This window comes from Meles meles, chromosome 3, assembly GCF_922984935.1.
Source record: "Meles meles chromosome 3, mMelMel3.1 paternal haplotype, whole genome shotgun sequence".
Lineage (NCBI taxonomy): Eukaryota > Metazoa > Chordata > Mammalia > Carnivora > Mustelidae > Meles > Meles meles.
Genome location: NC_060068.1, coordinates 154,820,361 through 154,832,459, shown reverse-complemented (window position 1 = coordinate 154,832,459; position 12,099 = coordinate 154,820,361). Strand labels below are relative to the sequence as shown.

Here is a 12,099-nt window from a genome sequence, read left to right as displayed (position 1 = left end):
AAATAAATAAAATATTTAAAAAAAAATTGCTGCTTAACATTGTAAAGGAAATTTACCTGTTCTTAGGTTGTAACGTTCTTTGTGTAGTGATTATATAATGGTTCTTTGCATTAGTTTCAGTATTTCTCAATGACCATTGGAAAGAGAAGAGCTGCAGATTTGACCCTGACCACTCCTCCCTAGTCAAAGATGAATAACTACTAGTCTTTCCTTAAAAAAACCTTTTTTTAAAATAATCCTGAATAAGCATTATTAGGCCTCCAGCCAGTACCTGAGGTCTCTCTGTCTCTTTATCAAAATCAAGGCAACTTTATACCGGATTATCTTATTATACATGACTTTCACTTATCCTAAACCATTACCAAAAAAAGCAGACCTGTTCCTGACTCTTCTACAGGAGGTAGTCTACCTGATGCTCTCCTCCCTTAAATTTAGACTTCATTCTCAGTTACAAACAATCCTCCCTTCTTATTACCCTAATGACTGTAAACAGCTGTGGTAGAAATCTGTGCGTTCACTTCCCTCATTTTCACTCAGTGAAGGAGACTTAGTACTAAGAAGTACAGTCTAGCTTCTCCTAGTTTGCTATTGCTCCTTCCAAGTACAGTTGATACTTGAACAACTTGGAGTCTAGGGGCACTCACCCCCCCCCCCAACACAGTGAGAAATCCATATATAACTCTTGACTCTTCCCAAATTTACTGATAGCCTAAGGTTGACCAAGAAGCCCTAAAAATAATACAAAGTTGACTAATGCATATTTTGTATATTACATATATACAGTACTCTTACAATGAAGTAAGCTAGAGAAAAGAAAAAGTTATTAAGAAAATCATAAGGCGCTTGGGTGACTCAATGGGTTGAGCCTCTGCCTTCAGCTCAGGTCATGATCTCAGGGTCCTGGGATCGACCCCTGCATTGGGCTCACTTCTCCGTGGAGAGCCTGGTCCCCCTCTCTCTTTCTCTGCCTGCCTCTCTGCCTACTTGAGATCTCTCTGTGACAAATAAAATTATATATTAAAAAAAATAAAAGGCATTGAAATGGACCCATGCATTTCAAACTGAGGATTTGCTACGGGTTTCCTCTTTACCCATACATAGTACTGCCTTCAGGCTATAACCTTGAAGTCCTGGTCAAAGGAACATTCAGTGTCCTGGTCTTGTAGTTGAACCACTTTTTTATTTTATTTTATTTTTTTTAATTTCTCTTCAGGTGTTGCTTTTTGTTTATACCTCCCAACTGTTACCATATTTCAGGGCTATATAATCTGCAATTTATGCTCCTTGAATGTACTTCTTCTTAACAGTGATTTCAAATAAAGAAGTAGGCTTGCATTTAGGAACCATTTCCACAAAAAAATATGTATCTTCAAACCATATTAACCCACTTAGGGTCACAAGATGGGCCGATTGACAACATACACTACTAACTTTTTATTTTCTTTTGCCTCTCATTAAATTTAAAGATCCATTTGATGCTACTCCCCTGTATAGGTTGTTCTAAGAATTGTCACTGAATTACATTATACCTAAGATGTTTTTTATGACTTACATAATTTGCAAGTTTATGTGAGTTTCATGGTTCCATTGTCTGAATCTTCAGTCCTAAAGAGTTCATTAATTGAGGTGGTTTATTTTAATCTTGGTGTGGTTTTTCACTTAAAAAAAAAATACACATTGTTAGTTATCAGATTAGTGATTCTGAGATTTAGTAGTCTGGTTTTAGTAATCTGTTCCGTGTGCTAATATGAGTGATTTATAGTTGAAATCCAAGATTATAAAAATGTAACACATCTAGAAGTAAATGTATTCTAGCTTTAGGAGGGTTAGGAGATAGAAGTGTGCTATGTCTATCTATATATCTACAAAAGCTGAAAGTGTAGTACTTCAAAAAATTCATGACTAAATGACATTATCCCCTCAAGCCAGTAACTTAAAATTTTATGATAATTCAAACACCTGATTTAAAGAATAAAGTAACTGGGATGGGAGAAATGAGGTGAGAAAGATAATCATAAAGTACTAGCATTCTGAAGTTTTTAAGAAAAAATAACTCCACGAACAGCAATAATTTATAAAATCATTGTGTTGAGAAGTAGACATTATTTTTGCATTTAGAGGATTATTTCCTAATTCAGGGAAAAGAATATAATCAAATAGGTCATAAGCATCATTTGAATTACTCACTGTTTATTCAGATCTGTTGAGGCTGAGTCAGTTATTCAGTCTTTGGTGATGTATTAAATATGCTGATTGTGAGTACAGGAAAGTCAAATATTTTCTCTTAACCTTTGTAATCAAGGGACCTGGCTAAATCAATTTGTAAAGTGTTTTACTAAAAGGAAGAAAGGATGTTTAATTCAGAAAATGCATAAACCTGTGGAGTAGGTGTTTCTATTCAAAATGAAACAGGGTTTACTTTTGGAGGATGGTACATGGAGAGACATTACCCATTACTGGATTTTTTTTTCTTAGTTGGATTAACTTCAGAAATGAAACATTTGGTCTTTGAATTATGTTGCTGTAACTTTCAGAGTTATACAGATGTTAAAATGATCTACAGAATACAAAAGCTCTTAAATTTGATAGCATTCTTCTTAATTTAGGGAATAAGAAACAGTAAATTACAAGGAATAAACTTTGATGCCTGCTCTATCAAATATATGACATAAGTTTTCTATGGCTGTTGTAAGGAATTTTTTTTTTAAAGAGAAAGAAGAGAGCAGACTCCTTGCTCTGGGGATCTGATAAACCATTGTAAAGAGAGTACAAGCACCAGTACATATATTGACGCTTGATTATTTTTGTATATTTATCTGCAGGATAATTTTAATTCTGGGATATTAGTATCAGGTTGGTATATGTCTCTGAGAATGGGAATTTAGTCCAAGCAGAACATAATTAGGGAAATTTGTTTTTTAAAATATTTCATGATGGACTAAAGGCCAAATACTTTGGGCTGTCTATATTTAAATATCCAAAACATTTTAGGTAGTACAAAAAAGAAAACATTCCCATTTTTTAAAATTTGAGAAACGTCTTCATTTCCCTATAAAATATAGCAATTCAGAAACTATACAGGAAGTACACTTCTAAGTGATCATAGGAAATTATGAAAGGTAATCAAAAAGCATTTAATGACCATTAATATATACATACTTAATATTATAGCTCATGTAGGGGCACCTGGGTGGCTCAGTCTTTGGGCGTCTGCCTTCGGCTCGGGTCGTGATCCCAGGGTCCTGGGATCAAGCCCCTCACTGGGCTCTCTGCTCGGCGGGAAGCCTGCTTCTCCCTCTTCCACTCCCCCTGCTTGTGTTCCCTCTCTCACTGTGTCTTTCTCTGTCAAATAAATAAATGAAATCTTTAAAAAAATTTTTTTTTAAATATTATAGGTCATCTGGAAAGGGCAAGATAAATACTAGAAAACATGATCCTTCCACCAAAAAAAAAAAAAAAACCCCACATACATTTAATTATAAGTGTTCAAGACATTGAGGACCGTGTTGTTGTTGTTGTTGTTGTTGCTGCTGCTGCTGCTGCTGCTGCTGCTGCTGCTGCTAGAGAAAGGGAGGGGCATAGGGAGAGAGAGAATCCCAAGCAGGCTCCTCACTTAGTGTGGAGCCCATTGCAGGGCTCAGTCTCAGAACCCTGAGATCATGACCTGATTTTATTTTTTTTTAAAGATTTTGTTTATTTATTTGACAGACAGAGATCACATAGGCAGAGAGGCAGGCAGAGAGAGAGAGGGGTAAGCAGGCTCCCTGCTGAGCAGAGAGCCCAATGCGGGGCTTAATCCCAGGACCCTGAGATCATGACCTGAGCTGAAGGCAGAAGCTTAACCCACTGAGCCACCGAGGCGCCCCTTATGACCTGATTTTAAATCAAGAGTCAGATGCTTAGCCAACTGAGCCATCCAGGCACCCCAAGACATTAAGGACTTTTAAATGAGATGCATACTGTGTTTACCTTCGGGCTGAGGACAATCCATAGCTAAAGTTGGTTTCTTTTACCTGTATCAATATTCTAAAAAGTGTACCTCACTATAAAATACAGTTGAATTAAGAAAGCCAGCACAGAGTAGTGTTGCATGATTTGAAAGTGACATAGATAAGTGTACTCAACGTTAGTATGTCAGGATTCTTAGCAATGAAATCTTTGGAACATTATCAGTCACAAGTATTGTATCTTTGTTAGGTGAAATTTTTGCTATGTGTGTCCTTAGAAGTATAAAAGACTAAAAGTTAACTGAAATAACTTCTTCATGATGTTGAATAAAAGTTGCACAAAGAATAAAAAGGGATTATTCTTCCATCAAGATTAATAATTTATGTTTTATATTCTTAAATTATTGGGATTGTATATTGAGACTTTGAAATTGTCTTAATCAGTACCCATTCATTTTGTCATGATTTACTTCATCTTTTACGTTAAGTAGTATTATCATTTGAATGTTGTAGTGTAAGGTTGTTTATAGTTACTAATATTCCCTGCTATAAACCACTAAGATACTCTTTGCTCCCAATTTCTAAAATTTAGCAGGTAAGACATCATTTTTATACTTCCACTCAAAGATTTACAAGGGTAAGTAATTTAAAATTGTCATTTTTCATAGTCATCAAGGACAAATTATCCTGAATGGATAGCTTTTGCTACCTCTTCGTTTTTAAGTTCTCAGTAGGGTGTTAAGAATTTATTTCTTTTACGGCAACTGTTAGTGTATTTGTGTATGTGTGTAGGATTAAATAGTAAATGTTATATTAATGTTACTATGTTGATATATTTTTATCCTGTCTTAGTCTTTCATGAAAAATATAAATTTTATTTCATAACAGACTTGAATTTACTATTTTAGTTATAGACACTTACATTTTAATATGTTTTTATTTATCCTGCCTTTCATGTTTTTATTTATTTTCTTCAGTTTAATGTATATATTGGTTTATCTCTTTGAGGAAATTCTTTGTAATACTAAAAGCATTACTATGCCTCTCAAATAGATAGTGATAGGTAAAAGCATGTAAAACTCTTGTCCCAGCCACCGTACATGAGCGTAGAGGAAGAGAAGGGTATATAAGTGTCTTCCAACTCTTCACATTTGCACTGAGAGGTAGTATACTTTCAAACTAAGCAGTCCAGACCTCTGTAAAATAAATTTGGGTGCTACCAAGAATGCAAGATGAATCCCTTACTACATACAGAATAATGCCAGTGAATCTCTTGTTTTAGAAAGTTTTTAGTCTATACAGACAAATGAAGGCATTGTGTCAAAAATTGATGAGGTAACTACCCTTTTTATGTTTTTTAAGTTATTACATAATGATATATGTATAAAAACTGCATTACCAGTTTGGGGTGAAGCCTGTTAGAGTTTTAAATATGTGTTTTATTAAAATACAAATCTGGCTTAGAAAACTTATATAAATACTAATATTTCATTTTTATTGTAATTAAGTTAAAATTTCCCTTTTATCTTCAGATTTAAATTATTTTCTTACCTTTCATTAATAGGTAGTATAGATCAATCAGTGTTAAAAGAATTACCCCCTGAACTTCTGGCAGAAATTGAATCCACCATGCCACTTTGTGAACGTGTGAAAATGAATAAACGCAAGCGTAGCACAGTTAATGAAAAGCCAAAATATGCTGAAATCAGTTCAGATGAAGATAATGATAGTGATGAAGCTTTTGAATGTAAGTATCACATAACTTTCTTATTACTTTAGAATTAAGCAGATTGATGTGTTTGTCTCATTCATAATTTGGGGGGTTAGGAAGAGTACAGTGATCTTAATTCTTAATAACATAGTATAGCAAGCTTTTTTTCTTTATACTTAAAAAAATGCAGAAGATGAGATCAGTTGGCACCAAGAAAAAAAATTTAATGAGCTATTATTAGTGTCAAATAACACAGGTATGTGTCTATATTTAGCAAACATTTATTGAGCTAGGCACTGAGAATAAAAATACCAATAAGATGTGGCCCCTGTCTTTGAAGAGCCTTCAGTCTAATGGGGGAAATATGTAAACAGTTGTAGCAGTGAGAAAAGGACAGTGAGAATAAGTAAATCCAGGGTGCTATGGGAGCACATTGGATTGGCATCAGAATTATACCTGGGGGTTCAGGGAATGCTTACTGGAAGAGGTGACACTTGAGTTGAGTCTTGAAGGACACATAGGAGATAGCCAGGTAAAGAAATACTTAAAACCATACTATCACTAAATTATGAATGGATTAGCCACATTGCCAGTTATCTGTGTGGTTTGGACCTGGCTTCTCCTTTTTGCCCAGCTGTGTCCTGGAATTCCTCCCTTGTTTCACTGTTTTCCAGAGCTGGCTTCTTCACTACACAGCTACCTCTCTACAACACTGTGATCACCTGTCTTTGCACTAGACTTGCTATACCTCGCCTGTCTTCCTACTGGTCCACTGAAAAAGTTCTTCTCTTTTATCCCTATCTTCCTTCTTCTGGAGCAAGAGAATTGAGCCTAGCCAAGAGGGGTCAGCAACCTTGTTTGACTTAAACGGCATTCAGTGGAAACAGACTATGGGAGATCTTCACTTGTGTGCCAACTGACTTAGTCATTATGACCAAAAGAAGTGGGAAGACAACCAATGTGTTCTACCTTTTCCACCTAGTTTCCGTAGATAGAGGTGTAACAAGCAAGGGCAGGAAGGACAGATGCATGCTGCCAATTTTAAATGTATATTGCTGATGGAAATCCTTTACCTCCTCCAAAGTTTTCAATGTTCATTTATTCTGATCTTCTTTAAATTGTGAGCTCTTGAGCTATGAGGAGTAGACTATGAATACTGAACAAATATTAACAAAGTTTTAAAATTGAAATAAAATATATAGCAAAGTTAATCTGACATTTAATTATATGTATAATTGTCATAACTTGTTATTATCATGAGATGTATTTACATGCAATATATTTTAATGGCTAAAGTTAATACTCTTTTATTACAATCAAATATTTTGGTCATATGGGAACATATGCTCTGGAAAGGGAGAGGAGAAAGGAGATTTGGTGGCCCTGAAACTCATTCCCCTTTATATACTTGCCTCTCCTTCACTCCTCCTCCTCCTCCGCCATCCCCCAAACATCACCCATTTCTAAAGGGAATAGCTAAGAAGGAGGAGTTCCTTAATTGCAGATTGATTTCAAATCACACTTCAACTCCATTTAACTGAGAGTGACTCTCTGCATTGCTACACTGATGAGAATTTTGAAGCTACCTCACAGTTCAGTAGAAAGGATAGCATAATCAGAAATTCCTACCACGTTTAAAACAGGGGAGAGAGCCAGCCACACATGCCTTATGTTTGTCTTCAATGCAGTCACTATTCTTTTCCTTGCTATTATGAGAGCTGTCATTTCATTTTATGGGACCACATAGTGTCATCTTAAAGCCATTGATCCTGTTAGAGCTATTCTCAAATATGTTGAAAGTGGACATTAGTTAGAGAACCTCAGCTTCAACCTGCTAGGTGCAAGAAGTTTCTCTGGATTTTTCAAGAGACCTCAGAGTAGCTTCCTGTTTTTCTAAGTTTATTTCTATACAAGTAATTATAGAAAAATTGACTCTGGAGACACTGGAGAGATGAAATAATTTGAGTTGGTTGTTGATATAAACAACCACATTGTCATTACACCATGACAAAAGCAATGTGGTGAAAATATAGTGTAGTACAAAATGTAGAAGTGTTATGAGAACATAAGCACAAGCTTTATGCTGCTTTCAGACACTTTTTGAAACTTAAGGTTTTGCTGCAGTTTAATCAAATTGGTTTCCTAAAAATCTAAAACTAGGGTGATTGTTTTGTTGAAGGATGGGGGAAGGGTTGAGGGGTAACTTTGAAAGTTGGGCCACATAGATCTGGGTAGCCATAACACAAATACAACATCATTGGGTTGATGGAGAAAGAGGAAGGAAGATGTAAGCTAAGGAGCGATGTTGATAAAATTTAGAAAGGGAAGGTAGAAGACACTCAAGTCACATTTTACCTACCTGTCTGCTGAGCTCCTCCCCTACTTCTTTCAGGGCTATGAGGGCAATAAAGAACAAACTAGTAACAGTGAATTGGGATCCTGAGAGCCTTACTACAAACACACTGTATCATAGAAATTGGGTGGGTTGTTTTTTTTTTAATTTGCCATCCTGTTTTTATCCAAATTTCCTAAAGTTTAATGAATGTGAAACAAAAATCTTCAAGGCCTCTAAAATTTTTCACAAATACAGCATATTGTAAGTTCTTGCTAACAATTGTAAGATTTTTTCAAGTGTTTCTAATCATAGAATTAAATGCTTGAAATGGATTTCTTCTGAAATTAAAATTCAGAAGGACTAAGTCACACTTGAGGTCATAGAATACTACTTTCTGCACATTTCTGAAGAAGCTTATTAGTTGTTATTCCTCATATCTGGTAGGTATTTTAGTATTTGTTGAAAAAATATTTAGTGAATGCTACATAAATTAGCTGTTTCTCTGACACACACATGCACACACACACACAGACACACCTTATATTAGTTTATAAGGCAGCCTCTCACTAACAGAATGTACTGGGGCATACACTAATTGTAAAGGGGGGGAGTCCTTCTTCCTCATATTTCATGTCAAATTTATGCCTAATTACGAAGAAAATCATTGAAGATTTAAATATATGCGCTCATGTTTGTCTTTTTATGAACTATCTTGCTATGCCAATCCTGTAACCAAAAAGAAGAGGAAACAAATTTATTTTTCTCTACTATGCTGTGGGTAGATTGGACAGAAAGGTCCAAAACCAGAAACCAAACTAGTTTCTTGAATAGATATAGCTAAGGCAGCATGTAAGGGTAGTATTAGCCAGGGTACAGACGTTGCTTACACACACCTAAAGGCACCAACACAAGCATAGATAGAGTGCTTAGGCCAGAGGTTGGCATCCTTAAATTTTAGGCCTTAAGGGGACTCAAGCAAGACTTTTGTCTTAAGTATTTGGGTATTGATCATAGTTAGGAATTCTAAATACAGGCCAGTTCAAAGAAAGCAAGAGAGTCAGACTTAGTTCAACAGACTAGAAAGTATTTCATTATCACCAACGAGTGGTCAAAACAACAGGATGCCTAGATAATTGGCTACATTAGTTCTCTATCCTAGTTTTAAGTTGATGGTGCTACATCCTAGAGCAGGTATGGTAAATGTCACTTGTACTGCCCTCCAGCTCTCATAGGACAGACATTTCTAATCAGCTTTCTTGTTGAAATATGATGCTTTCTCAGGGAAATATAAAGCTCTAGGCAGCTATTACCAGTTGATCAGAGTTGATGTGTCAGATGAAATCTGTTTGCCAGTTCTGCCTAGAATTTCCTGTCATTACTGGTGTTTTTAATGGAATGCTTAGACCCTTGGAAGGTTGGGGAAGAGACTGAAGGTAACATATATAAATATATTCATGAAGCATGTATATGCTTAAAAGCTTTTCTCCTTAAGCAAGTACATTGTTGGAGAACTGAATTCAGTATATGAGTATTTACAACTGTGCAGATTTATTCTATCTCTGTAGGTCTGTGATTTTAGAATATCAGAGTCTATTGAATTTATACCTAAGTTGTGGGCTTACTTTGGCTTTTCATTGTTGGTGTACATGGTTACTCCATACGCTATAGCACTTTCTCAAAGGTTTACTTTTCCTCCAAACCCTGCTCCCCATCAGTAATCCAAATGCTTTAAGGTGTTTCTGTTTTTCATCCAAATCCTAGATAAAGATTGTTTTACATGCCTTAATTAATCCTAATGGTTAGATATTATCTTTACCTACTCACTGAATACCTTACTTTGAAATGAGCTCTGTTTAATTCCCAGAACATTCCTGTTTATTAGCAAACCAAATTCATGTAGACATCTTTAAATCTAAAATAATAGGATAATGCTAAAATAAGTGATACCATTTCTATACCATAATTTATGTGTGTGATTAAATAGAATGCTTCAATTTCCTAGACCCACACAATGATTTTTCCTTTCCTTCCCCTCATGTGGTTCATTTGTGAAGTACAAGTTTTAGGTCTTTTTAAGTGAGGTAAATTATTTGTCATGGGGATTTGCTTCTAGCCTCTAGGAAACGACATAAAAAAGATGATGATAAAGCTTGGGAATATGAAGAGCGTGACAGAAGAAGCTCTGGGGATCATAGGAGAAGTGGCCACTCTCATGAAGGAAGAAGGAGTTCAGGTGGTGGTCGTTACCGAAACCGAAGCCCATCAGATTCTGACATGGAAGATTATTCTCCTCCTCCCAGCCTTAGTGAGGGTAATTCATCAGTGTCAACGGATTTCTTACATAAGCTGCTTTAAATTTAGGTCTTTAACTTTGAAGAATATTTGATATCTTTTTATGAGTTAATTAACAACTCCTAATTGTTAAGACAGAAATATATATTTAGTTTGGAATGGTAGTGGTTATTGTTTAAGAATTTAAAGTTCTGGAGGAAACTAGAAGCAAAAATAGAAATATTTTAAATTGTCATTCCTGTATTTCAATATTTCTTTGTTTATTTTAGTTGCTAGAAAAATGAAGAAAAAAGAAAAACAGAAGAAGAGGAAAGCTTATGAGCCAAAACTAACACCTGAAGGTAACATTTTTTTCATAGTCGTCATAGTTGTCAGCTTCAGTTTTCTACATGTAATGTGATAAGTCTTTATTTTTTCTTTCTTATAGAAATGATGGATTCTTCAACTTTTAAAAGATTCACAGCCTCAATAGAAAATATTTTGGATAATTTAGAAGATATGGATTTTACTGCATTTGGTAAAATCATTTTAAGATATATTTATTTACCTCTAAATATAATGTCCGTTTTAAATATATTTACCTATGTGTCTATGTTTCTGCCAGTTCTCTAGTGCATATAGAGGCATTGTCTGTGCTCTGAAGAAACTTAAAATCTAGTTGTAGAGTCAAGTGTAGTCTATGTTTTTCTGTTTTCTTTTGTTTTAAAGATTATTTATTTATTTATCTGAGAGAGAGAGAGAGAGAAAGAGAGACAGACTCCCCACTGAGTAGGGAGCCTAATATGGGACTCGATCCCAGGACCCTGGGATCATGACCTCAACCAAAGGCAGGCGTTTAATTGACTGAGCCACCCAGACTCCCCTCAGGTGTAGTCTGTATTATCAAGAAATTGAAAACTTTAGTGTAAATATCAAGTATTATTGATACTGTCTTTGGAATCCTGAGAATGCAGCTATCAAAGTAGGTGATAATAATATATTTTATTTTATTAACATATAATGTATTATTTGTTTCAGGAGTATAGGTCTGTGAATCATCAGTCTTACACAATTCACAGCATTCACCATAGCACATACCCTCCCCAGTGTGTGATAGTAATAAAAGAAACCTTTTTTAGATGAGACACGAGTAGGTGCTAGATAAGGAGAGTACTAATATGAGCATGGGTGCAGAAATAGGGACCCATTCATCTGCTCATTTATTCTTATAGCCAATATTTATTGAGTACTTACTCTTTGTCAACAATATTTTAGGTGCTAGAGATGCAAAGATAAATACCCTAGCCACTGACTTTAACTAATACAGAATCTAATATGGGAAACAAAACCAATTATAATATAGTAGGATTAATATATTCATATATTCCTTTTATAATATTATGTAAAGATCATAGCTTTAAATAAAGAAATGTAGCACTGCTTAAAGTATTTAGAACTACTCAGTAATTCCATGCCACCTATAGTTGGTATAAACACTAGTGCCTAATTTATACAAAAGCCATATAATATACAATGATTCTTATAGGAATCCACCTATTTGAAAATGTCTTAAAAGGTATATTACCCTTTATATTATATTAACCTTTATTTTTAAAGTATTTATTTTGTGAAAGTTACTTGCCTAAATATCATTAATGCATGTCTCCATTATTTGGCATACCAATTGTGTGCTGAGAAACCATCTTCCATGTCATCTAAGGTCCCAACAGGAGGACAGATGGCAGTCTCAAATTAGGATAATTTGAGGAGGACTTACTTACAAAGAGACCAGTTACAGAGTTGGGGACAGAATAGTACCAGAATCTAGGGTTAAC

At 35.0% G+C, this 12,099-nt stretch overlaps 1 protein-coding gene across 3 annotated transcripts in view; it reads left to right on the top strand.

Annotated features, from left to right (window-relative positions):
• The window catches only part of NIPBL (NIPBL cohesin loading factor), a 206,270-nt gene that overhangs the window by 129,729 nt on the left and 64,442 nt on the right, over nucleotides 1–12,099 (top strand). For all 3 annotated transcript variants that reach the window (XM_046000821.1, XM_046000823.1, XM_046000822.1), the window contains 4 exons: nucleotides 5,512–5,694; nucleotides 10,107–10,304; nucleotides 10,555–10,626; nucleotides 10,713–10,802. In XM_046000821.1, the coding sequence (XP_045856777.1) occupies nucleotides 5,512–5,694; nucleotides 10,107–10,304; nucleotides 10,555–10,626; nucleotides 10,713–10,802 (543 nt within the window). The remainder of the gene's footprint in view (nucleotides 1–5,511; nucleotides 5,695–10,106; nucleotides 10,305–10,554; nucleotides 10,627–10,712; nucleotides 10,803–12,099) is intronic.